The sequence below is a fragment of the Bemisia tabaci genome, unplaced genomic scaffold (assembly GCF_918797505.1).
Source record: "Bemisia tabaci unplaced genomic scaffold, PGI_BMITA_v3".
NCBI classification, from domain to species: domain Eukaryota; kingdom Metazoa; phylum Arthropoda; class Insecta; order Hemiptera; family Aleyrodidae; genus Bemisia; species Bemisia tabaci.
This window is the reverse complement of record NW_027311758.1, coordinates 128,084-155,697: the sequence shown is the minus strand read 5'-3', so window position 1 is coordinate 155,697 and position 27,614 is coordinate 128,084. Positions and strand designations below refer to the sequence as shown.

Genomic DNA, 27,614 nt, shown 5'->3' with positions numbered 1-27,614 from the left:
GCTTTGGCTACTAGAGAATGAGGCGTAATGGTTCCATCGTTGATTTTGAGCCATTTTGCATAGGAAACAATATTTTGTTCTTGTTGGAGTTGAAGTTAACGACAGACATATTCTTACATCTCACCCCATACAGTGTCCTATTTAAATAGCGCCACGCCATAACTGCGCGCGATGGGAGATTGGGACACGGTATTTTAGCGGGGCTGCGCGCGCTGACACGCTCCCGCAGCCCGTCCAACGACGCATCTCCAATAATCAATGGAACCAGTCCCCTGAGGAACGAAGTGCAGCTGACTTAGTTCCGCCACGAACATGGGTGTACACAGCACGTGGCTCATCTATCTAAGTTATCTTCTCTGCACCGTGCCTACTGAATCCTCGCGGGTTCGCGACTCATTTTATTCAAGCCTTAAGTACCTCCTCGGCCGAGGCCCGGATCTTCCAGACACACAGGTACGCACCCTGCGTTAAGCCCAGGTTCATCCGAATTTTCTGTCTCGACATTAGTAGACAATATCAAGCTGCACGCTAGGTTCTGAGTGTGTTCATCTTACAATGTTTACTTCAATTCTCAGTTTAATAGCTTTATTCCAATATGTACCTACCGGATGCTCTAGAGCACTTGTCCACTATCTTTTTCCCAGAAACGACCGAAAATTGAGCTTCGGGACGATAACTTTCCGCGATAAATCAACCCCTAACCTATGCTTAATCCTTATGGGGCGGGGTGCCCCCTGTTTCCCGCAAATTTCAAATGGGAAGGGTATGTTTTGACTACGGATTTAAATTCTAGGGCAAAAAATAAGAACTTTTTGTTCTATGCATTTTTTCCCTAAGCCCCCATTTTTGGAGTTACAGGGCATTTTTAGGGCAAATTTCAATTTGACACTGTAGGCATTAAAATTATTCGATTTTCAAAATCTAAAATTCTCCTGGGAGAAGAGGTCAATACCTTTTAAATGATGTGGTACATAATCCCTATTGACCCAAAATTATGGGGGCCACGACCCCCCCCCCCTTGAAATTTTGGGGCTTTAGAGGGCCGTAGGGTAGGTGGGGGTAAGAGTACGCATTTTTTGGTTTTTCCTGTATTTCCACGACCGAATCGACTTTCAAGGCGGAAAAAGTGGTCAGGCACCTACTGCAAGCCCTCGCGCACAAGTGCCCTTGCTGCGTTGTCCGAATTGAGAAATCAAATCTATGGCCGTGACGAATTTTTTAAAAAAATTTGAAAATACTTACTTTTGCCTCATTTAATGGGGCAAAAGTACGCAGGTGAATTTTTTTTTAAAAACATCTTCCGGGCTCCAAATTGCTGTTACATCCCGGAAAACGACTAAAACTGGTCTCTGAGAGTTTCAGTAGTGCCTAACCACTTTTACTGTGGAAAAAAATAAATAATTCAGTCATTACAAGCTCCCAAATAATTTTCGAAGTCAATATTTTTTTAAATAGGAAAAGAACAAAGTTTAAATGCTCAAATTGAACAAAGGAACATAAAAATGTATAGACCGTATTCGATAACGGTTCGATGTATCGTTTGGTTCAAAACAATAGAACATAACCTCAAACCAAACTGTAAGGATTTTAATTGGAAAAGCTGAAAATGAGAAATTTCCTGACAATTTCACTTTGCATTGGCATTTGGTACTCAAAAGAATAAAAAATCTGTTTCAAAAGATCCGTTCTCTCAGATATCTGAATTTACTTTTGAGGCTATGTTTATGTTTTGAACCAATCGATGTCGATACAATCTCACCCGTTTGATGTATCGAATACGATCTATTAAGATACTGAGTTGCCTACACAGAGTTAAGAAATTTCATGAAAGATTATAAAAAGAAATTTCATAATGAAATTTCATGAAATTTCATGAAATTTCGTGAAATTTCATTTAACACGCAGAAATCAGGATTAAACCCTTGAAACTTATGAATCTCCTTAAGTTCATTTATAGGAACGTGGTAAACTGTGAAAGGGAACTTTAGAAATGCCCAGAAAGTTGAATAAAACAGCAAAAACATAATTTTGAATTTTTTTCTCAAATCTTGGTTAAACACACAGCCGTACCGGTTGAACACCAAAATAAATTTAACGGATAAAGTAAGACGTTAGCTTTCATATTTCGAGCAAAACAAATTTCTTGACTATAAAGAATCCTAGTACCCTCTTATAGTATATCGTTCTTTTTTGGTACAAAAGGGAGGGATCTTGAACTATCTTTGAAACAATTTAAATGATTTTTTCATTTGTCTCTGATTTTTTCAGAAATTAACAGTTTGAAATTTGAGGTTAGGGTCCCCGGTCCCCCTCCCCATGATGAACCAGAACTGCCAGAAGAGAAAGAAAAAGTAAGAGAAGACCAGAAGAGAAGAGCTGAGAGAAGACCGCGCTCCAACTGGTCTAATTGACGAATATTATTCTCTTTGAAAATAAAAACAAATTCTGTTAGAAAAAATAAGCATTTTTGACATTTTGTCGGTCGAAAGAAATTTCATTCGATGAAATTTCTTTTAGCAACTCTGTAGCCTACATCTTCTACGTTGAAGTTCCTTTACACCTCCCCCCACCACCACGCTCCACTTTTGGGCGCGTACTTTTGCCCCATTCTGGCTGCGTACTCTTGCCCCATTTGTAAACATTGGACAACATAAAATAAAACTTGGGGCCCGAGGCCCAAGGTGTGGAAACAACTACGGATTATTAAAGCCAACACTATACCTCTTTGATATGGTGCCTGTCCGATTTTTTCCATCAACTATTCTACTCACAACAGACAATACAAATACTAAAAAAATCGATCTTTTTCGCATGAAAAGTGAATTTGCCTCATATTTACGTCAAACACATCTGCTTCTAACAAAACTTCGTCAAGAGGTAAAACTCAATGTTGCCAACAACCAACACCCAGTGCCATCATAAATTCAAACAATAAGCGCGCGAAAAAAGTGCGGTGCGCACTTTTACACCGTGCGTACTCTTACCTTACCACCACCTACCCTATAGCTAAGCCCTACACCATTTTTGACCTCAAGAAATCCCTCTTTTCGGCTTCTTAAAGTCTTTTAAGAACATTCATTTTCAGCACCAACACTGTTGAATCGGGAGTTGTGCAGATATATGGTGATACCTTAAATCCTTTCTTTCTTCCAATTTTAGGAATCCTTCGGAGTGAGTTCCATCACTGAAGTTGGAAACTGGCCAATACGATCCATTCAACATCTTGGACAAATCTCTGGAATTTCAGTGAACCCTGCAGGACAACCGGTGATTTTTCACAGAGGTCCTAAGATATGGGACTCAGGGTAAGCTGCGACATTTAAACTCCACTTTTACTAATTGTAAGATGGGTATTACTCTATATAAAGCTGCTGTTACCACTCACTCTGGATTATCCCCCCCCCCCCCCCCAGAGAAAAATTGGCTGAAGCGATTTCCTTTAAACTTGGTGCACGCTTAGCGATTGTCCTGAGGAGTTGATCAAAATTATTCCGCTGCTTAGGACGCCCGCGACATGGAAAAGTTGTTTCTCCCTATAATAATGCATTGGGTATACGTGGTTGTTTACGCGCACCGCGCCGAACAGGTTCAATCCTGTCGCGTGACGTCACACTATTGACAAGAATGAGGTTTTGGCGGACAAAAATCCATAACTTTCTTATTAATTGATACTTCTGCTTGAAAATTGGCATGGTGACTCTTGGATAGGTATACTGAGATGCCCTATAGCCAAAAAAAATTGTGTTCCCATTTCCCGCCATCATGGGGGTCCACAAAGTTCAAAATGGCGGCAAAGCAGAACACTTGTGAAGAAACTATGAGCCAGAGGGTTTCTTTCTCCGCGAAATACATCGAGATACATCTCGATTCCTATATAATTTCGGTAGTAAATTCCGAATTTGGCCGTTAAAATTTCTCAAATTTAAGTCCTTTCACCCAAATTTCCATAAATAAACTAAAATAGCTCGGAATTGATAGTTTTTCAAGCGAACATCTTTGAAAATACATCAGATGATTGGTTAGTACCAACCAAGACACCCTCACATGCGTGCAAAAATTGAAGAGGCCCGAAAATTGGCAACAATGGGCCATAAAATGCCGGTTCTGGATGGAATATTCAGAGTTTTCAGCTTACCTTGGGGCCGGAAACATTTTCCCCGACTTGGTCTCGTCGGAAATGACTAAATACCTTTCCTAGAACATATTTCTGAGTTGTATACGAAATTTCAGCGAAATTCGCCCGCGAGTAGGCGAGATATTGGCGGATTAGTAACGTAATTTTCAAAAATCATGAAAATCGGCCCGGTGGAACTAAGCGTTACCAGTTATGCAAAATTAGGAGGTCTCGGAGCTTATTGTATAGAGATGAGTCCTAGACTTAAAAATATCTATTGTGATTTTTAAATAATCACTGATTTCGGAGCCGGATTTTCGCAGCGCGACGTGGTGGATTTTTCCGGAACTAGGTATACAGCTGAAGATTCACCTTAAATGAAATTCAGAACCAACTGTTTGAAAATCTGTGTCCAGATATGAGCCATTTCTCAAGTGCGTTTACGGTAAAAATTTCAACGCTAAATCATTTATTGTAAAAATGCCTGTATTATCCTCTGTAATAGGGGTTATGATCAGAATAGAAATTAGACAGTTCCACTTTCCGTCCGCCTATCGAACGACCACTCCACGTGTGTTACTTTTCCGTAGGCCACTATAGTGCGGTGGCTAGTTGCAACTTAGTGGCAAATCGTGATACAGTTTAGCGGTTTTCAGGGGTCAAACTAGATGACATTTTAAGAGTTTTGAGTCGACGAGGCATTTCAAATCTAGTGGCAGATCCAAGATGGCGGCCATTCAAAATGGCGTCCGGGCGCGTACTTTGAGCCGCTATAGATCGAGATCCACTGAACCGATTTAATTTTTCTTTTTTTTTGTTTAAAATGTAATTTACAGGTGAATATAACAAAATCACAAAAAATTTTGATTTTGACAATATACAGGGTGTTTTTTTCCACAAAAACCGGTTTTTGTGCATTGAAAAAAAAGCTTTTAACCCATATAACTTTTAAAATTGCATTATTAATGCCACTTTAAATATGCTTTATGTTAAAGAACGTGTTTTAAGCTTTCAAACGATATATTACATGATGGGTCTATAATTTAAGGTTTTCGCACCACTGCGATCCGCGCGATGGCGGCACAGCGCCGGCCTGCAGAAATTAATCCAGGGGCATATGTTGAAAAGAAGCCTCCCGTGGAATAGTGAATGGAGTAAGTGTGGAAAATGGCCTAATCTCTTCTTTTCGATGTGTAGAAAAATAATTTTGATGTTGTCAAGCTCAATTTTGCGTCCAACCCCTCCAATTCAAGATGGCGGCCAAAATGGGGGCTCGGGGGTTGAAGATGTTGGAATTTGTTTTTGATGTCGTGTAAGGGGTCTATCACTATGTAACTTTGGTCGTAGAGTCCGAATTTGAGGTCCAAAATTGTCTCCGGCTCAAATGGATGTCCAAACTCCAATACGGCCTCCAAAATTTCCACGATAGGGTCAAATCTCCGAGAGTTGCGTAAAATTGCCGAGTAGGATATCTTTCATAGAGTTTTCTGGGTCGTAAATTTCACCGATGAGGTCAGGATTTTACTACAGGTTTATTGAAGCCCAAAAATTTCAAAATGGTGGCCAACATGGCTGCCGCTCAGATAGTGAGAACGGTAGAGAAGTTACCATGCATACAATGATGAATTTTCGTGCATGTCATGTACTCCGCTGATTCCGTATGTAGTCATCTAGTACATCGGAGTGGTAGCGATAGCTGTCTGTAGTACATCTAGAACATGTTCAAGAACGTGTAACCTGATTTTTCCCAAGAAGATACTTTTCTCGATTGAAGGACAAAATACAATATCCTGAATACAACGGTCACCCTTGGGAGTTCAGCGGACAAAGGGGGATTCCAACTTTGGAGAGCGGGATTCTCACCACGATTTTAACATTTTTTTATTTTAAAATCAGAAAGTAAGCCGAGATATACGATAAATCGAAACCAAAAATTCCACCATCAGCCAATCCCTCAATGACAGAAAGGTAACTTCTCTACCGTTCTCACTATCTGAGCGGCAGCCATGTTGGCCACCAATTTGGTTCTTAGAGAACTTCTATGGGCCTGTTTCGGTATTTGGACCTCATTTGTGAAATTTACGACCGAAAAAAACCCATGCAGGGACATCTCACTCGAGGATACGAGTCTCAACAAAATATTTCACTCAGCAACGGCAGCCATGTTGGCCGCCATTTTGAAATTTTTGGGCTTCAATAAACCTGTAGTGAAATTCTGACTAGAGTCCCTTTATACCCAGAGTTAAGACAACTCGATTATCAGCTGACTGGCAGCCGGCCTTGGCTGGCCATGGAGGCCGAAACGAGTGCACCCAAACGAACGATATTGAGGGATAAGGATCAGGAATCCTGCGATGTCTGTCACACAAAAACAACAACATCAACAAATTGATCAATTAAAAAGAAAATGAGATTGGTTTGTGAATAATTTCTTATTCTATTTTCATTTTGGACCGATGGAAATAACAATTTACTCTTGATAAACCACAATTAGGTAAGATTTTCATTATTCTTGTTCACATTCGAGGTACCGCCATCTTGGTGCACTCGTTTCGGCCTCCGTGAACGAGAACCAATCAGATTTGGATTTTTTTTTGGCCACTTTCAGCCCAACCCTGGCCCAACCAAAAGTGAGTTGTCTTAACTCTGGGTATAAAGTGACTCTAATTCTGACCTCATTGGTGAAATTTACGACCCAGAAAACTCTATGAAAGATATCCTACTCGGCAATTTTACGCAACTCTCGGAGATTTGACCCTATCGTGGAAATTTTGGAGGCCGTATTGGAGTTTGGACATCCATTTGAGCCGGAGACAATTTTGGACCTCAAATTCGGACTCTACGACCAAAGTTACATAGTGATAGACCCCTTACACGACATCAAAAACAAATTCCAACATCTTCAACCCCCGAGCCCCCATTTTGGCCGCCATCTTGAATTGGAGGGGTTGGACGCAAAATTGAGCTTGACAACATCAAAATTATTTTTCTACACATCGAAAAGAAGAGATTAGGCCATTTTCCACACTTACTCCATTCACTATTCCACGGGAGGCTTCTTTTCAACATATGCCCCTGGATTAATTTCTGCAGGCCGGCGCTGTGCCGCCATCGCGCGGATCGCAGTGGTGCGAAAACCTTAAATTATAGACCCATCATGTAATATATCGTTGGAAAGCTTAAAACACGTTCTTTAACATAAAGCATATTTAAAGTGGCATTAATAATGCAATTTTAAAAGTTATATGGGTTAAAAGCTTTTTTTTCAATGCACAAAAACCGGTTTTTGTGGAAAAAAACACCCTGTATATTGTCAAAATCAAAATTTTTTGTGATTTTGTTATATTCACCTGTAAATTACATTTTAAACAAAAAAAAAAGAAAAATTAAATCGGTTCAGTGGATCTCGATCTATAGCGGCTCAAAGTACGCGCCCGGACGCCATTTTGAATGGCCGCCATCTTGGATCTGCCACTAGATTTGAAATGCCTCGTCGACTCAAAACTCTTAAAATGTCATCTAGTTTGACCCCTGGAAACCGCTAAACTGTATCACGATTTGCCACGATTTGCCCTTTTTTGGTAATTAGCCACTGCACTATACCAATAAACAGTCTCTATATCTTTGATTGAAAGTCATCTGGCAGTGAATGGAAATATATTTCCTCTCAAGCTGCAGTACATTTTAAATGTGGTAGTTTTAGATACAGATTAAATACTTATCTAGAAATGTATCTGATACATAACACAAAACAAAAAAAATGAACAAGTTTACCTGTAGGTACGGTATTCGGATATTACTTATATTTTACACGATTTTTTCAGTATTTAGTACGTATTTTAAACATGTTTGGATACGTATTTTTTCCGTATACCCATCTTAAGGTGATTCGACGGTTGCCATTTTTTGCGTCAGAGCGACGTGCAATAGATCGCATCAATTCGTTCCATAATTTCAGCTACTTTTCATTTTTTCCGAATTTGGAAATCGCACTTCTGTTGTGATCAGACTGAAGAATTCATGCAGGTACCAAATTTGACAAAGAAATTAATCTTAATAAAGGCAGGTTTTTTCAGAGGAAAAATATCGCATTCGATATTGATATCGAAACTGCACTCAAATGCGAAATTTTTCCTCTAAAGAAAACCCTGCCTTTAATACGTTGAATTTCTTTGTCAAATTTGGCACATGAATTCTTTAGTCTCATGAATGACAACAGAAGTGCGAACTTAAAATTCAAAAAAAATGACAAGTAGCTGAAACTATGGAATGAATTGAAGCGATATATCGCACGTCACTCTGACACAAAAAATGGCTACCGTCGAATCACCTTAATTTATGTATTTTTGTGGAATTTTCACTCTTAGGGCTGTATCGAATACCTAATTCTACTTCACTGTAGGTAATCAACCCGGAATCCCAGATGCTGTAATTTTTGCAGAAAAGTTTCCCTTAATTCCTTATTTAAACGCTTTTTTCAGGTCCTTTAATGAATCAAATTACTTCCAAGAAGGCACTGAAGAACCAATAAGAGTTGACACAGTTATCACTTTAGATGCTGAGACTGGTAACATTTTATCTAGCTGGGGAGGTGGCATCTTCTTTCTTCCACATGGCATTCACGTGGATTTTGAAGGAAACATATGGCTCACAGACGTAGCTTTACACCAAGTTTTCAAAGTGAGTTTTCTCACTCATTTTTCTTTGATTTCGCACCACCCAAGGAGCATTTTTCAACGGAAAAATCGCGATTTTATCGCCGATAAAATCGCTAGGATCATCAACATCTGAGCGATTATCCTCGATCTTTTCGCGATTTTATTGCGATTTTATCGGCCTGAAGAAATTGCGATTTTATTGCGATAACATCGAGGATAATTGCTCAGATGTTGATGATCCTAGCGATTTTATCACCGATAAAATCGCCCAAAAAAAGGAATTAGGTAACGCTGTTAGCCGATTGCCGTTAGGTTCAGCCGTCAGGTCCTTTGACGAAGACGAGCGTAAAATCCCCGGACCCTCCGCGGGGATTCGAAACCCAATCGCCACGGTGAAAGGCCAGCCTTTTGCCACTAGGCCATGACCCCTACATGACTGACGAGTGCGAATTGAAGCCTCTTAGGTGGATCGGCGCTTCGCAACATTACAACTTTTGTCATTGCGTAGACTGACACCGAGTTTTCATTGGAATTTTTTTATTTTCCCTCCTCTGTATTTTATTTCATACCTTGAAATACGGTTGGTAAAATAAGGTTCTATTAGTAATCTCATCATTCTGTCTCTGTAAAATTACCAGTAGTAGTAAGATGGCAAAGTTACCGATGGACCTTGGTAAAAACGCCATATTTTTTATCGACTGCTGTGGTAGAATTACAGAAATAAAATGGTAAAGTTACCGAGAATTGATTACCAATAAAAGTGGTATTCTTACCTGAAAAAATCAGTAAAAATACCGGTTTTTAGGTAAGCTTACCAGTCTGTCTTTGTAACATTACCAATAATTGATAAAAAAAATGAGATGGTAAAGTTACCAACGGACCTCGGTAAAAACGGCGGCGGCGGCATAGAAACATCTTTCATAAGCGTCATTCTTGCGGTCGTGGGCGTTGATGAAAAATTGCAATTTATTGCAATTTTATCTCTATGAAATCGCGTTCGATAAAATCGCGAATTTATTGCAATTTATCGCGATTTTTCTCCCGATAATATTGCGATGAATCGCGACGTCGATAAAATCGCGATACATTCTCCGATTAAATCGCAATTTATCGCGATCACTGCTACTTGGGATGTTTCATTTCAGATATAAATAAATTAATCACACTAATCTTTTAATACAACTAATCTTCAAAACTAACAGAAATCATTTATTAAAGACTTTGAAATAGATCAGCAGAAGAAATTTTTTTAAATTTTTACGATAGGCGTATCCAGACACTTGGAAGGTGGGGGTGTGTGAAAGGGGGGAGGCAAAGAGCTGTTGCAACAAATAACTTTTTTTTCAATTTCCAAAGTCTCGACCCCTGCAACGCACCCCATTTTTTATGTATCCCACATAGCACAGAATATTGATATAATACTACAATAGTACTGACACGTCAGTAGTGTCATTATTTATATAATGCTGATGTATCCTGATTTAATATTATATCAAGACTATGCCAGTATTTATTAGTTACTGATTTGGAGCTGTCAAAATATTGTTACACTATTGGCCGAAAAGGTTGATTTCATATGGAAATCAGGGTTATGACAAGGTCATCAGAACACTGCAGGACACCGACAATATGTATGCGTTACTACGTTCACACTGACACGTCTGTACACTCAGCGCACTCTGTCAAGTAGATATGAAAGTTCAGACCATGACTGTCATTTTCATAGTACTACACATGTATTACATTTGAAACATGAATTACACAAGTATACAAGTATTGAATATTATAAACCACTTACTTGATGTCCTGCGACGTTTAGTATAGCGTAAAATACCCGGACGCCCTCGGGTGGATTTGAACCCGAACCGCGGAATTCCTAGCCCAGTACTCTGCCATTGAGCCACAGGGAACTGATGGTATTTCGGGTTAAAATCACGCCTGTCAAGGCTGTTACAGCATGCATAGCATCAGTGCGCGGCTCGACTTTCATCATAACTTTGATTAACACCGTGTTTTCTTAGGCTTCTTTTTCCTCCTATATTTTTTTTTTCAATTTTTCGTGTTAATTTCTTTTCGTGTTATTTTTGTTTTACCTCGTCAGCATTGACTCAATACTGTTGTTTGATATATTGAAGGTATTAGTGTTATATTCATGCTGACGCGGTATACCTTTTAACCGACAATCTTAATATCATACTGCATTAGTGTTGGTGATATCATGTCAACATCCAACAATATGTATCAGTATTGACATAAGATTCTGTGCTATGTGGGATAGAATGCACATTGTAATGAAAAGAAGGCAGTCCATGAACTCTGATAACAAAGTAAGACATAGAGGGGGGGGGGGGGCGTGTTCATCCCCTGAAACAACCCCACCCCCTACAAAGAAGTTTCAACACTGGAACTGGTATGAAATTTAAACTATTGCAGAAAAATATAGGATTTTTTACCCTACCACCAAGTCTCGGAGGGGGGCAGACTGCATTCTTGCGCCAGGCGCTTAAAATTTACGCAACGGCCTTACATCAGCGGGAGGAGGGGGGCATAACTTATTCCGGGACAAGAGGAGCTAATCTAACATTGATCGATTAAATGTGATTATAAAAAAAGAGAATATAATGCACCAGCTGACGCAATTATGCAAAAGATTAAACTCAGAAAATGTTTGGGGGGCCTTCGGAAAAGTCAAATATTCGGATTCCAGGTGGTCTATCACCCGGGACGTTTTTTTCACGAGCCTCTAAGTCAATTTACCGATTGTGAATTTTGGGAAGGTATGGGCCCGCACCTCGAAGGGGTCGATACTTCGAACAGGAGTGAGCCGTTTGAACTTCATGGTATCGATTTGGGATACAATTTTCCGCAATTTCTGAATTTGATAGAATCGTTCCAAAATTGTGAAGGGGCGGTAGAGGCTTCGGGGCCGTGAAATTCGGCTGCCTTGGGCATGATCCTCTATTCGACCCTGCAGTCTTCAAATTCATCCGACCTGGAAGAACGGAAAAAAAAAATCCTGACACGGGTGGTCCGAGACATCCAGTAAGTATACATTAATTGTTTTTTACTGCAGTTTTCCCTTGGCGCCAGACGTCCTCTGCTAACTATCGGGAAGCGATTCAAGCCTGGCTCAGATTTTGGTCACCTTTGTAAGCCAACATCGGTAGCAGTAGCTTCAGATGGACACATTTTCATCGCAGATGGTTATTGCAATTCTCGAATACTCAAATTCAATCATTTCGGTGATCTAGAACGAGTCTTTCCCCAAAATGAAGGTTTGTATTTTCCATGTTGATTGATAAATCAATTTACAATCTAATGTAGCTATAAAGTCGGTACCTACTTTCTTTTTTTTTAAAAAAATGTGAAACTGAGACTATCTCTGCGGGTAGGGTGGGGGAGGGAGAGGGAAGAGAGTTGTATTAATTTTATTCACGACGAATGGCAAAGACAGAGAACACTGATTTTCAGTAACTTATCTGTTGCCTCTTATGATGTTATCATCTTCACAAAAGTAACTTATCTGTTGCCTCTTACGATGCTATCATCGTCACAAAACTTTAACCACGTCCTTTGACGAATTTTTGAACTTATTACCTACAATTGTGATAAGAATCACACATTAATTAATAATTTTGTCCCCACCTTATGACAATTTTCTGTGGAGGTAGGTATTGCTTATTTTAAACTGTTAAACATAGATTTAGATTTAAACTTTGGATTTATTGCAGTAAAGCGGGGTTCCAAGACGCAGAAGTCAGCCTCTAAGTAAAGGATTCTCGCTGCACCTTAGATCATGGTGTGTTCAGATGCATTTCATGAATTAAATCGGTGAAATAAACTTATTGACGCACCACGCACTCAACAAAAGAGATGATTTCTGGCCTGTCATATAGGTAGTTGCTACTATGGCCTAAAGCTTCATCCAGGCATAGATAATTTTTAAAGAAGGATACGATATTAACATCTACCGATAAGTATCATACTTAAGTATGATATGTAGATGATGTCTAAAAATTAAAACAATTAGTATTAGGATATATTGATAGAAATTTATTACCATTTATTAGATATTTTACATCTCCTTTGAACAGATTTTCTTTTAGATGTTTTATGCATACCTTGATTGATACTTCAATTCATGCTTCTGCCACTAAGGTTCAAACGATAAGAACGTTTATTGAAACCTCTCGTCTCCAAAAATACTTCATTACAAATATTCTGCTTTACCTAATCCTTTTTGACTTCTTTCAATTTGTTTGCATAGGTGCAATGGTGCATTGTGTTAAATAGATAATTTTTTGTTCGTTTTGTTTACAGAGTTCGTTAGCCTGAAAGTCCCGCACAGTATAACTTTGCTTGAGAAGCAAAACCTTTTGTGCATCGCTGATCGCGAAAATATGCGGATAGTTTGTGTAAACCCAGAAATGGATCATTCTGTTGTGCGGACACAACACAGCATTCAGCAAGCAGATTTGGGTCGAGTTTTTGCTGTTGCAAATTCAGGTCAAGGTCTTATCACTACGTTTCTTCATTTTGATTATTATTGAATCAGTCATAAAATGGGATGTTTGAGCACAGGTTAAATCTTGTGAAGTTATCATGGCCATTTGATTATTAGAATCTGAGCCAAAACTTCATCTTTTCTAGAGTCTACCTACATCAATTAGACTGAAACAGAAAGTCCAAAATCTCGATTTTTGCATTTTCTTACATAGCAATATGTCCAGGAATTAGGTAACGTCCCCTAATCACTAACGACTTTAATTCTCACGCTTATCTGGTATAGTATACTCATATTGCTAACATTGTGTTTGAATGGACGCTACCAAGTGAGCTGAACACGAGGATACCCTTGGTTCATAAATTGAATAATTATTGGTGGAGGTATGACAAAATTTATCTAATCTGCTAAAATACATGCGTTTCAATGGAAAATGCCGCAAGATGATGTCACTACCCAAGTAGCAGAGGTTGCGACAACTTGCAACAAAATCGTTTGATTCTTGCAACTAATGGATTGATGTGCAGATTGCCTACTCTCTCCCCCGAAGGAGCTATCATTGTTGGAACTAGTTGCAATTAAGTTGAGACATGTTTCAACTTCAAAGTATTGCTGGTATGCCTATCTTTAGATTTTAAACAACTTCGGTTCAGCAATTTTGCAATCTCAGAAGGTTGCAGCTTTGTCTTCCGATCAGATCGCCGAAAATCGGCACTTATCGACCAAAAGTTGACCGAAAGTTGAAACTTTGTTGCAACTAATACCAACATTGTTTCAACTTGTTGCAACTTTTACATTGAAAAATGCTACTTGGGTAGGCGGCGCATTTTCTCACTTTTAAATCTGTTTTTATACTATTTCCTATACTATTAGCCGAAAAAAATTATAAAAAATACTGCTAAGTCCGCTCTTTAGGCGCTTTTCCGATGAAACAATGAAAAATTGGCTTGCAATTTCTCCATTTTTGCGTTAAGTCAAACTTGACTCAACACTGTGCAAAATCGGCAAAATTCGTGTAATATTTTGACCAATTTTCAATAGGTATGTTATTCCTTACTATAGGAAACGCCTTTCTCCAAAATTTCAAGGCCTGAAATTCAGGCCGAAAAAAATATTGAGGCGCAGTTTGCGCTAAAATTCTTAAAAAATTGAGTTTTTTTGAAATGTGCATTCAATTTGATCGTTAAGGTAATTTAATATTGCAATGATGCCATTTTTCACACTTTCTTATGGGCCAATTTTTTTCAACTCCAGTACATCGTCGAATGCCGGATTTTCGATTCGAACAAAAAGCTGTTCATTTTCTTTGTCGTACTCGAGGAGAGAAAATTACTTCCCAAGTAGCATTTCACAATGTAAAAGTTGCAACAAGTTGAAACAATGTTGGTATTAGTTGCAACAAAGTTGCAACTTTCGGTCAACTTTTGGTCGATAAGTGCCGATTTTCGGCGATCTGATCGGAAGACAAAGTTGCAACCTGCTGAGATTGCAAAATTGCTGAACCGAAGTTGTTTAAAATCTAAAGATAGGCAACCAGCAATACTTTGAAGTTGAAACATGTTTCAACTTAACTGCAACTAGTTCCAACAATGATAACTCCTTCGAGGGAGAGAGTAGGCAATCTGCGCATCAATCTATTAGTTGCAAGAATCAAACGATTTTGTTGCAACCTCTGCTACTTGGGAAGTATCTCGGTGTTGGGCTGCATCAGGATGGAAAGATGAATCAGGCTATTAAGAACACGATGATGAAGGACAGAATAGCCATCGCGATGCTGTACGGGATGCTCTGGGATCAGAGGATTTCAAAGACAAACAAGCACCGGATGTATGACGCAATTATGAAAAGTACCGTTCTCTATGGTAGTGAAATGTGGCCCTTGACGAAGCGAATGCAAGATTTGTTGAGGGTAAATGAAATGGTGTTTGGCGGCGATCTGCCGACATCTCGAGAGGGCAACCGATTTTTCCGCCGCCATTTTTAAAGTATTTAGTATTTAAAAAATCTAACAAAAGATTCATTTTTTTCGAGCCAAAAACCACCAAAGTATCGACTTTCGTGCAAATCCATCGGTAAACAGCCGTGATATGGATTTTCCGTCATTTTTTCGCCGCCATTTTAAATTTTTTTAAATTTTCAAAAATCCAATAAAAGATTCGTTCTTCTCGTGCCGAAATACCCTCGGATACCAAGTCTCATACAAATCCAACGATAAACAGCCCAAATATCTACTTCCCGCTCTAAGCCGCCATTTTAGCCGCCGCCATTTTGAAAAGAACTGACTTTTCTGGAAAACTATGCCAGAGTCGTTTTCCTCGTCCTAAAAAACCTCAGGATTCTCAGTTTCAGACCAATCCGCCGATAAAAAACGGAGATTCCAAATTTCCGCCATTTTGAACTTTGACCGGCCGCCATTTTGTCAAAAATAAACATTTTTGACCTGCGGTTTGCGCTAAAAATGTTCTTTTTTTATTATCTTTCGAATAAGGTATCACAAAAGGGGGGTTGCCATTTGAAAAAAAAAAGTTAGCCCCGTCCCCCTTAGGGGGGCTGCCCTCCAAAATTTTGGGGGGACCAAAACGTTGCTACATTAGACCGAGGAACAATGCCGAAGTTTCAAGTTTCTATCTCAATTAGGAAAAGAGTTACCTACACCCACATAGCACAGAATATTGATATAATACTACAATAGTACTGACACGTCAGTAGTGTCAGTATTTATATAATGCTGATGTATCCTGATTTAATATTATATCAAGACTATGCCAGTATTTATTAGTTACTGATTTGGAGCTGTCAAAATATTGTTACACTATTGGCCGAAAAGGTTGATTTCATATGGAAATCAGGGTTATGACAAGGTCATCAGAACACTGCAGGACACCGACAATATGTATGCGTTACTACGTTCACACTGACACGTCTGTACACTCAGCGCACTCTGTCAAGTAGATATGAAAGTTCAGACCATGACCGTCATTTTCATAGTACTACACATGTATTACGTTTGAAACATGCATTACACAAGTATACAAGTATTGAATATTATAAACCACTTACTTGATGTCCTGCGAAGTTTAGTAGCGTAAGATACCCGGACGCCCTCGGGTGGATTTGAACCCGAACCGCGGAATTCCTAGCCCAGTATTCTGCCATTGAGCCACAGGGAGCTGATGGTGTTTCGGGTTAAAATCACGCCTGTTAAGGCTGTTACAGCATGCATAGCATCAGTCCGCGGCTCGACTTTCATCATAACTTTGATTAACACCGTGTTTTCTTAGGCTTCTTTTTCTTCCTTTATTTTTTTTTTCATTTTTTCGTGTTAATTTCTTTTCGTGTTATTTTTTTTTTTTACCTCGTCAGCATTGACTCAATACTGTTGTTTGATATATTGAAGGTATCAGTGTTATATTCATGCTGACGCGGTATACCTTTTAACCGACAATCTTAATATCATACTGCATTAGTGTTGGTGATATCATGTCAACATCCAACAATATGTATCAGTATTGACATAAGATTCTGTGCTATGTGGGCAGGAGTGGTAGGTGACTTTTGGATAATCCTGTATAGGAGAGTTAATTTTAAGTATTAGCCGCGTCATCGGCAAAATAAGTTACCTATCATCTATATAATTAGTTAGTTATTTTAAATTTACAGAGAATATGGAACTACCTTCGCACTAGCTAGCAAAGGGGCTTTCTACTCCCTCAACTTCAGATTCTTCGATTCAGGATCGTATGTATGCCCTGTAAGTGTACCTACAGGTGCACCCTATGAACATATGATGTACACATATGATGGGTGTCATCATGGCTTTCAGTCTTTTTTTATTGGTAAAATGTCGAACATCTCACCAGACTGCTTCGCCAAAATTACACTGAGATTCCTAGCTTACCTACTGGACTATATACGTTAATATTAAAAAATTTTCTGTCGAACATAATCAAATCCTGCCCTTAAATTTTGACCACCATCTTGGGTTTGGCCCACTCAGTTTGACTCGAGGACATTTTACACTTTACATTTGTAATGTAGGGTCAAAATTACATGGGAAATAAGCCCTCACATCACGCAATGGATCGATGTTAAAACCCTCAAATCCGAGGTAGTCGTTTAATGGCTGCTATAATGAATTTGCGGCATTTAAAAGGGGATTCTGGGGTTACAACGTGGTAAACGTGTTGTACCTACATTGTCCCGGAGGACCTAGTGAGGAGGTTTCAGTGGGAAAAAATTCGTGCGAAATTTTCTCCGGGTTTCCCTCTTTACTTTTCCGTATTTCTCCTGGATTATTGCAAGATAATGAAATTAGATCAAAGACATAAAGACGGAGGGCTAAAAGCAAAAAATGAAGCTTCTTTTCAACCACCTCTACGATTGGCTAGAGGATTGGCGGCGAAATCGGGACAAGTTTGAAATTCAAATGTAGGGCGGGAACTAAATAAAATTGCGGAAACAAAGTATTTTAGGTTGATTTTTGCCCAAATTCAGGTACAAACTCATATTTTTTTAACTCTAGGTTAGTTTCCGTCCGTCGTCGACCGATTAATTTCATTTGGGAGTAACGTTGATCTAGAACTGTAACGGCCTGTTTGAACCTGCAGAACCACCATGAGCAGAAGAAAAACTAACTTTATCTGAGATTACTGCCTGTTACCGAGCAAAAGTAGGTGTATTATGTTAGGACGCAGACCGAACTTTCTTAGTATATTCGTTTTAGGAATTTAAAATACGTTTCGAAGAAGAAATGTGCAAAAATCAAGAGGACAAGTTCAAATCAAATTTCCGTTTGCCGCCATGGATTCCCGCGCTCATTTACACACTCACACAAGTGCGCAGCGCCGAACCTAGCTTCACTTTTTCCCCGTGCTTTTAGATACGAGCGCTCCGTCTTCATTGTCTTTGAATTAGATGCTCTTGCACAAGAGCTGCACTCAACTCCGGTCTGTCCTCTTAGATGCTACTATAAACCATGTTTATACCAATGGAGGGGTTTGGAGGACAAGGAACATGAGTGAAATTTTTGCTTATTTCAAGAAATACACGTTATAAAGATTCAACATTTCATAAAGCATGGCAGAAAGGAAGTTTAACTCACTTTTTGATGCTTTAAAGTTGCATTGTAGTTGTGAATTTGAACAAATGCCTTATTTTTTTTTCAAAACCAGCACTTTTACGCCTTGTCCTACAAGCCCCTCAACTAATTTATTTTAATTTTAGGTTCCTTCTCTCCCTGCAAACGGATTTTCGAATTTTCTTTATCAAACCTTTGTTTTGGACGTTTTTTCCCTCCCACTCCTGTTTTCTTTGGAAATCCTTTGTTTCAGTCCTAATCTGACAGATTCTATTTTTAATTATTCTAGATGACATGATCTATGCTATCAACGGCCCAACATCTCCTAATCTCCCTGTGCAAGGGTTCACAATTGAGCCTCTCTCGGGAAGAATCATCCATCGCTGGGAACCAACATCTGATGTGAGACTCTTTTCAAAATTAAAAGGGCTTTTTACAGGATCAAAGCGGAGTGTCACAGTGCTTGATGCTCAACTGTCTGATATCCATTCACCATATGTTTTCCTCGTATAAAAGTAGATCGCTCTATCTATTAAACCCGGAGGCGCAAGCTTGCACTCTTGGAATGGGGTGACTGTGTTCAATTGTTCATCGTTAAAAAATAAGAAAGCCCCTTACCTAAGCTTAAAATTCAGGGCCAGAAAACTTTTCTGTAAGAAAAAGGATTAAAAACAGGGAATATCCTTGTGTTCACTTTCTGGACACTGTCGGGAGCTATTGAAGGAATAACGCCCTGAACGCGCCGCACATTTCATTTGTATTGAAATAAAATGTCAATACTTTTCATATATTTTTCTAAATATTCCAGTAAAAGTGTCTATGCCGGCGCGGAGTGCCGGCAAAAGCGAGAAAGTCTTGTGCGATCCTCGCACCATGATGCCTATATGCCGGCGCGAAGCGCCGGTACGCGGCGCTTGCGCCGCGCATATAAATTGGGCGGAGGCCAATTTTTTCTTCATGTAACACAAACCAAAATCGTTTCTTCTTATAAGAAGCATACTTATCGTAATTTTTTACGGAAAAAGAACCGACATTGATAAGAAGTTGAAGAAACGGCCGAAAGCGGCCCTCCTTGATGGCGCAGAGCGCTTTTAGGGAGTTGGGCCGCGTAGCGGCCGAGGTACGTAGCCCCCTAATTAACCAGTATTAATGAAAATTGGTAACCACGGGTAATTTTTAGCACTCTTTTCATTTTTGACCTCCAAAAAAGGAAATCTCATTTTAAGGGGGGGGGGGGGTATCGAACCTAAAGGTGGCCAAAATTAATGTTTCTAGTAACAGTATAAAGCCGACTGCACACACAGCAAGTGGGGACCAGCAAGTGACTGCAAGTGGCTCATCGGTTACATCGGTGAGCGTGCAAGCTGCGCGGCCCGCGCAGTTTGCACGATCAACACTCAACACAGCGGCACCGATGTGCCATGCCACTTGCAGGAACTTGCAGGTCCCCACTTGCTGTGTGTGCAGTCGGCTTAATTGATTTTTGACGGCACCACTACCTTCAGCGTTGAAAAATATTCCGGAAATGTGTTAAGCATTTTTTCGCTATGACTCATCGTTTTCGAGATGAAAAGAACCGAATGGAGCGCGGGTGGGCGCGAGGAGGGTGGGAGTGCCTCTGGGGAAAGCGTTTTTGGAAAAGAAAAGTTAGACCACAAAAACGTCTCTTTTTAACCCAAAGAATCGACTCCTTCAATATTCGTACTTAATCCTGCGACACCCTGTGTCGTGAAGGTTACTGAATCATCGAAAATTGAATATATCCATAGAACATCCATAGGGTATCTGCGGATATCCTAGCCAAACCTAGGCTGTTTGGCCACTCCAGCACTCGTCCGTGGCCACTTGAATATCCTATGGATATCCGTTTTTTTTCTCGGATATCCATAGAACATTCTATGAATATCCGTGTGCTATCTGGGATTGGTCGGATGGTTTTGGCAACGGTGCAATGGTCAAAACTGGTTCCTAAGGGCTGAAAAGTACTATTTTATATTATTTCCTAACAAATTGTGATTCATATTTGCCTGTTTGATTTCGAAACACCTCTTCTGATTTTGATTAGAGTTTCTTAAAATGCCGCAATTTCGTTGCACGCGGGGCCTCACAAACGGCTGTGCCGTGACCCTCCTCCGTCCACCCTTTGAGTTAAAAGTGTGATTTTCTTACTCAAAATAAGCCTGTGGATACATCTCTAGGAGAAAAGGGGTGTATGCAAAATCGACAAAAATTCCCCCCTCATGGATGTTGACCAATTTTCAGTATGTCATTCCTCACTGTGGGATACGCCTTTTCCCCAAATTTCAAGGCCTGAAATGAATTTCTTTTCGCGTAGCAGCGTTGCCAAGTCGAAAACCGTCGAGTTCCATATCTTTTGAACGAAAAGAGATATTGAGGTGCGGTTTGCGTTGAAATTCTCCAAAAATTGCGTTCTTTTGAAATATGTACTCAATTTGATCGTTTAGGTGATTTCAGATTGCAATGATGCCATTTTTCACACTTTTTTGAGGGTCAATTTTTTTTCAACCCTAGTACATCGTCAAATGCCGGATTCTCGATTCGAAAAAAAAAAAACTGTTCAATGTATTATTCGTACTTTTCCATTTCTTTTGATATATTATAGCTCCCAGGGAAACGATTGGTAACGGAGATATGAGCAATCTAAGTTTACGCTCCGCGCGCGCCGACTGGAATCCGGGCGCCGCTCGCCGCTCGGAGTCGTCTGAACACTCCCTTTCTTAAGCTTCACGAGGTCATTCCTATGTATTTTTTTGCGTACTTTCCATTTCTGGCCTTTGAAAAGGGCCTCCGATGAATTTTTAGGGGCCTCGCGGTCCATTGTTGCCATTTTTCGCTCGTATTTAGGGTTTTTTTCCCTATTTTACTCACAATTCTACTGAAAAACTTAATTTAAACGGAAACCTGTGTGCGTTGAGGAAAAGAACGTTAAGAAAAAATAAAAATTCATGTATAAATTCTTCCTTCGTTGCCAAATTTTCGAGAATAATCGTACCAAAGAGTCATATATTGAGCTACGAGACCACGTTTTCTGAGCAGTATAAATTGCTTGTGATGAATTTTAAGGGACCTTACAATCCATTGTCGCCATTTCGGCCAATTTTTGGGTTTTTTTTTCAATTTTACACGCATCAGACCTGATTCAACCTATAACCGTGTACAATGTACACTCACATTTTTGGAAATAACGTTATAAAATATATCATTTTAACGTTCTTTGAAACTTTTTTTTACGAGACCATATGTTGTAGAACGTAGAAGGTTTTAGGAAATGAATAATGACTTTCATGCAGAATTGAAGAGCCTTCCAGAAAAAGGGCACATACCGAAAAAACGCGTTGTGAGAAAAACACATTTGAAGTTTTCATTCTTACTTTCTGGCCACTGATGATGACATACATCGGAACTGGGGCACTCATATCAACGTTCATACACCCTAAAACGAATAACGACCATTGGTGAAACTCTCACTTCTTTCAGTGTTGTGGGAAGAATTTTTTTAAAATTTTCTGTTATGTGCTCTTTTCACGGAAATGGACCGGTGGTCATGGGTTTTGGCTTTTGAGGCTGAATTTTCGAGACGTTAACCAGTTTTTGAACAAGAGTAAATAATTCTGATTGATTAATAAATCATAATTTCGATTGAGAACGCGCGGGTGGATCATTTTCGATCATTATTAATGAAAAAGACTGCGCAACACGCGAAAAAATCGAAAAATTCAATCTCACACGAGACCATTAAAAATTAAATCATTATTAATGATTACAAAAATTCACGTGTGACTGGTGCAACGCGTAGATAATCCCTACAATCCCTGCAACCCGATGCTATAGCATTGATTAGCAGAATCAGTGCGATGCATCTGTAGTGAGGGATCCTTATCAGTACCAATCACCTCCCTGCCTGCCTGCGCGCTATCTCCTCAACCAACGGTGACTATACCCAGAAGCAAATAGATGAAATACGTCTGTGACCCCTGACTTATTGTTAGCCTCACAAAACGTGGTATCGTAGCTCCAAAAATTGATCAATTAAGCTGAAACTCGGGACATTGGTACATTAGGATGCGAGGAATCCATTTCTGTCTTCTCCGATAAAGGGCACATACGCTTAGGTATGTGCCCCTTTTCCGGAATGCTCCTCAATTATGGGATACTCTTCTCATGCAGCCTCTCATGTTGCGGAAGTGGCCCGTAGCATTAAGTCATACTTATAATTATAATTGTAAAATTAAGTTGAAGTCATACCTAATTCACTTTCCTAGAGATGTCTTCGTCATAATTAATCCAATTTTTGGCACTTTAGGACGATTTTTCTCGAAAATTTGGCAACGTAAGAGTAAGTTCCTACGAACGTTAATGATGTACTTTTTCACGTTCTATTCAAAAATGAAAATTACAGCACAAATACAAACGATACACCCTTACGGAAGATGACTAAAGGTCGAAAAACATTCAAAAGATGTACCTTACACATAAGAAAAGGCCGCAAAAGGTGACATCCCGGACAGTTTTCAGATCGTGGGAATCCAAATACAACTATGTTTTTTTAATATGTTGTATAGATAGGTAAGATAGGTAAGATCTGTTACGTAAGTACGTCAATATGAAAGCTAAAAGTACCCCACTTTCATAAACCATATGGCGTGGGAATTTATCCAATTTTTCAAATATTTGGCTCTGTGGTACGATTATTCTCGAAAATTTGGCAACGAAGGAAGAATTTATACATGAATTTTTATTTTTTCTTAACGTTCTTTTCCTCAACGCACACAGCTTTCCGTTTAAATTAAGTTTTTCAGTAGAATTGTGAGTAAAATAGGGAAAAAACCCTAAATACGAGCGAAAAATGGCAACAATGGACCGCGAGGCCCCTAAAAATTCATCGGAGGCCCTTTTCAAAGGCCAGAAATGGAAAGTACGCAAAAAAATACATAGGAATGACCTCGTGAAGCTTAAGAAAGGGAGTGTTCAGACGACTCCGAGCGGCGAGCGGCGCTCGGATTCCAGTCGGCGCGCGCGGAGCGTAAACTTAGATTGCTCATATCTCCGTTACCAATCGTTTCCCTGGGAGCTATAATATATCAAAAGAAATGGAAAAGTACGAATAATACATTGAACAGTTTTTTTTTTTCGAATCGAGAATCCGGCATTTGACGATGTACTAGGGTTGAAAAAAAATTGACCCTCAAAAAAGTGTGAAAAATGGCATCATTGCAATCTGAAATCACCTAAACGATCAAATTGAGTACATATTTCAAAAGAACGCAATTTTTGGAGAATTTCAACGCAAACCGCACCTCAATATCTCTTTTCGTTCAAAAGATATGGAACTCGACGGTTTTCGACTTGGCAACGCTGCTACGCGAAAAGAAATTCATTTCAGGCCTTGAAATTTGGGGAAAAGGCGTATCCCACAGTGAGGAATGACATACTGAAAATTGGTCAACATCCATGAGGGGGGAATTTTTGTCGATTTTGCATACACCCCTTTTCTCCTAGAGATGTATCCACAGGCTTATTTTGAGTAAGAAAATCACACTTTTAACTCAAAGGGTGGACGGAGGAGGGTCACGGCACAGCCGTTTGTGAGGCCCCGCGATTTTGCATACACCCCTTTCGTTTTTCTACATTTTGGCGCAATGTATAGCCACACTAATGTGGCCGTTAAAAATAGCTGTTTCGAATTTTTAATGGGAGAACCCTGCAAAAGTTTCCTTTTAGTGTGTACAGAAAGACCTAAAAAAGAAAATCGAAAAAAAATAAATTTAACCGTGCCGCACGGCCGTTGTATGTGGTACGCGTATGTGGTAGGGCAAAAACACGATATCTGGAAAATAATTATGGTAAGTCATATCTTGGCTTCATTAAGTTTCATAATCAGTCCGGGCGACTTGGAAATTGCTTTTTGAAACACTTAATATATTTTGCCATAAACTTTGAGCTGAATGCTGAGTCCATTGTAAAAGCTGCAGGTTGCAACGCGTTCGCAGGTGGTCCGCAACTAGGTGATCGCGCGTGCATAGAACACGTTGGAAAATATGCTTGAAATCGGATGAAGTGTCTGAGCTGCATTCATATTTTCACTCTTTAGGTACTTGTTAGTTGCATGATGACCATCTGTTTAGAGGGTCGACGACTGACTTTCGTTTGTTTAATGTCGTGTGAAATTTAGGCCCCCCCCCCCCCCCCAAGTAAGGACTCATGTTTGTTTTCCTTCGAAAATGCCGACCACTCGGAAAGACACCTCACACAGTACGTTTTAAACACTTTAAATGCGGTCTACGTACCACCCGCAATATTTTTGCGTAAATGTCAACTAGAAGGCCTACTGATCGCCTACTGAGGCCTACTGTCGTGCATATTGCCCAAAATTCGTATCTTTAAATTCACGACTTCCGGGTTTTTAGGGGCTTAGTCAAGGAGAAAATCCGAAAAAAAGAGAGTTAAAACTCGGAACAAATTGCTTAACAAACTTTTCCTCTGTAAACGTCGTCAGCAGGTCCTCTTGAACAACATACCAAAAGTTTACCACAGTTCGATCCCATAACACCCCCCACCCCCAATTGCCTAAATTGCAAAATGGCGGCCATTATAAGGCCTCTGGGATTTCGATTTTTTTAAAATACGCATACAGTGCCATGTGATGTGTCAATTCCTATGCAATTTCGGTCGTAGATTTCAGATATGAAGTCAAAAAAGTCCCCCGGTCAAAAGGGGTACCCCAAATCCAAGATGGCAGCCAATTTTGAAAGACGAGGGTGAATTTTTAAAAAGCCAATATATGACTTAACATAATTATTTTCCAGATATCGTGTTTTTGCCTTACTTTGAGGGTAAAAAAATCGTACTTTGAAAAATTCTAAAAAAAATTCCGTCAACGCCACGTGAAAGTACGCAAAAAGTTGAGTTAATTACCATAATTTCAGATGTCTAGATGGATTCCATCATGCCTTCGGAGACGCTTCGAAACGCCAAAAAGCGCGATTTGCGGAAATCGTACTTGCAAGCGTACCTACCTACCACATACAACGGCCGTGCGGCACGGTATTAAATTTTTTTTTTTTTTTCTATTTTCTTTTTTTGGTCTTTCTGTACACACTAAAAGGAAACTTTTGCAGGTTCTCCCATTAAAAATTCGAAAAAGCTATTTTTAACGACCACTAGCTACACGCATTTACGTGGATTGGCCCATTTTCCCCTATTTAAACCTATGTAATTTTTTTAGGAACCCGCGGCTATCGGTACCCGTCAACTATTTCAAATTTTGAAAAGTCCGTATGTATTTTTAGAATTACTATATAGAGGCAACTTTACCGCACTACACTTTTAAGGTAAAACTGCCCCTTCTAAGGTAAATTCTCGGATTATTTGAAAGATCAGTACCCTCAGTGAAATATCCGCAGGATTTTAGTTGTCACCTGGTGCAGGAGGCTCCTCGCAGAGTTCTGACTTTCTACCTATTCTGATACTGCAAAAATGCTCAAATTTTATACTAGCGGCTATTTGCCATTTTTTTTAGGGAGGGGGGGTGGGGGTGCGTGAAAACTCGGGAAGTAATAAATGAAAACTGAAAACTGAACTTAACTGAAATTAAAGATGCACTTTCCGTGTCTCATTTAAGTAACATTCATTTTTAGAGCTGAATGCTTTTTACACTTATATTTCAGAAATTTTCAATTACTAGAGGAATATAAATCTTGATGACTCATTTTCCTTTCCTAGGCTTTCCACCAACCTCATGATGCTGCTGTTTCTCCAGACGGTCTTTATTTGTATGTGTGCGAGTTGCAACCGATTCGGCTGTGGAAGTTTAAACTGTGAATTCTTTTCAAGTGAGATACTGGTATTAAGTTAGGCCTTGTCTCCACGGGACGTTTTCATGGGATTTGTCCCAAGTTCGAATCGCAGGAATGAAACTTCGGGGATTTTTCCCAGTTACCGTCTCCACGGGACGGGGCTCATACAGTCCTGCGAGTTTGCGGGGGAAGATAAATTAGTTAAAGTCGAGTTTTTAACCGGGATCAAAATAATAATTGCACTCAATTGACAATTAGACACATTATTTTAACGAAACAAACATGAACAATGGAGTCATCAACAAAATATCGCACAATTCGTTTTCACTTCTTCTTCCTCTCTCAGTTCCTTCGAGGGGTACAAGGATCAAATTTGGTACTGGGAAAAATATTGATTAACTCAATATTTTTCCCAACTTCGTAAGTGGGATTTTTCCCTGGGACAAATCCCGTGAAACGACCCGTGGAGACAAGGCCTTAGGCACCTTCCTGTATTATTTTAAAAGTCTAAGACAATTTGTAGGTCAAGATGAAATTCAAACGTCTATTTTTTCTGAGGGATAATAAAGAATAATTTTATGTTTTCTTCCAAATAGTTTTTCCTCTCCTTCTTTTCCTGCAGAATTTTATTTAGGTGTTCCTGAATTTGCTGACTAATTACGAGGGTCGTTCCAAAAGTGAGTTTCCCTATTTGATTCCTCCGAAAGTATTATAGCTAGAGCAAATTCGTTACCTAGCTAATACGTGCTCATAGGAAATATTTTAAGCTTTTCAACGAGCTACAGTTTCTTTAATATGAAACAGTGGTTGCCAAGATATTGAGGTTTTCCCACGCGCACTTCCCTACTCCACGGGTCCAAATTGGTCCAAACGAGCTGAAGACCACCAGACGAGGTCTGTCAAAGAAAGGCAAAGAAAACTCTGTCAGCGCGTAAAACGATGGCAACAGCCCTAGTAGCCAAAATATTATTTTTAATACTTATCGAAATAGCAATTTAATATGTATCCAAATAGCTATAAAATAGGGTATAAAATAGCTGAAAATAGATATAAAATATCGTATCTAAATACCCTATACAGGGTGATCCAAAAGTCCCTTCCACCCTCTCTAACTTTTTACCTAATTGAGATAAAGATTTGAAACTTGAGGGATATTCCTAGGTCAAAAGGGACTACTTTTCGGCCCCCCTAAAATTTTCAGGGGGCCCCCCTTAGGGGGGCAACGGCCCCCAACTTTAAATTTTCAAATGGGAAGACCCCCTTTGTGATAGCTCGTTCGAAAGAGCATAAAAAAAGAAAACTTTTCGCGCAAACCCGAAGTCAATATCTCAAACTGTTTCAAAATGGCGGCCGGTTAAAGTTCAAAATGGCCGAAATTTCACACCGGTTATTTGTCGATGGATTTGCGCGAAAATTGGTATGTATGGGTATTTTGGCACGAGAA

General features: G+C 39.5%; 1 protein-coding gene across 2 annotated transcripts; it reads left to right on the top strand.

The window, feature by feature from the left end:
* The first annotated feature begins 260 nt into the window (after positions 1–260).
* Positions 261–26,763, top strand: LOC140225867 (peptidyl-alpha-hydroxyglycine alpha-amidating lyase 2-like). Of its 2 annotated transcripts, none has more exons than XM_072305848.1 (7): positions 261–453; positions 3,160–3,305; positions 8,596–8,794; positions 11,846–12,047; positions 13,093–13,278; positions 18,643–18,755; positions 26,097–26,763. In XM_072305848.1, the coding sequence occupies exons 1-7, from the start codon at positions 313–315 to the stop codon at positions 26,193–26,195; spliced, it is 1,086 nt and encodes a 361-aa protein (XP_072161949.1). In that variant the 5' UTR covers positions 261–312; the 3' UTR covers positions 26,196–26,763. The 2 variants fall into 2 exon arrangements, with proteins under 2 accessions (XP_072161949.1, XP_072161948.1); XM_072305847.1 differs by having other exon boundaries at positions 13,093–13,284.
* Positions 26,764–27,614: the final 851 nt, after the last annotated feature.

Coding starts and splice junctions, on each gene's coding strand:
- LOC140225867 (XM_072305847.1), top strand. CDS start 313: ATGGGTGTACACAGCACGTGGCTCATCTATCTAAGTTATCTTCTCTGC. Junction 8,795..11,845: donor CTTTACACCAAGTTTTCAAA/GTGAGTTTTCTC, acceptor TTTTTACTGCAG/TTTTCCCTTGGCGCCAGACG. Junction 18,756..26,096: donor GCTGGGAACCAACATCTGAT/GTGAGACTCTTT, acceptor TTCCTTTCCTAG/GCTTTCCACCAACCTCATGA.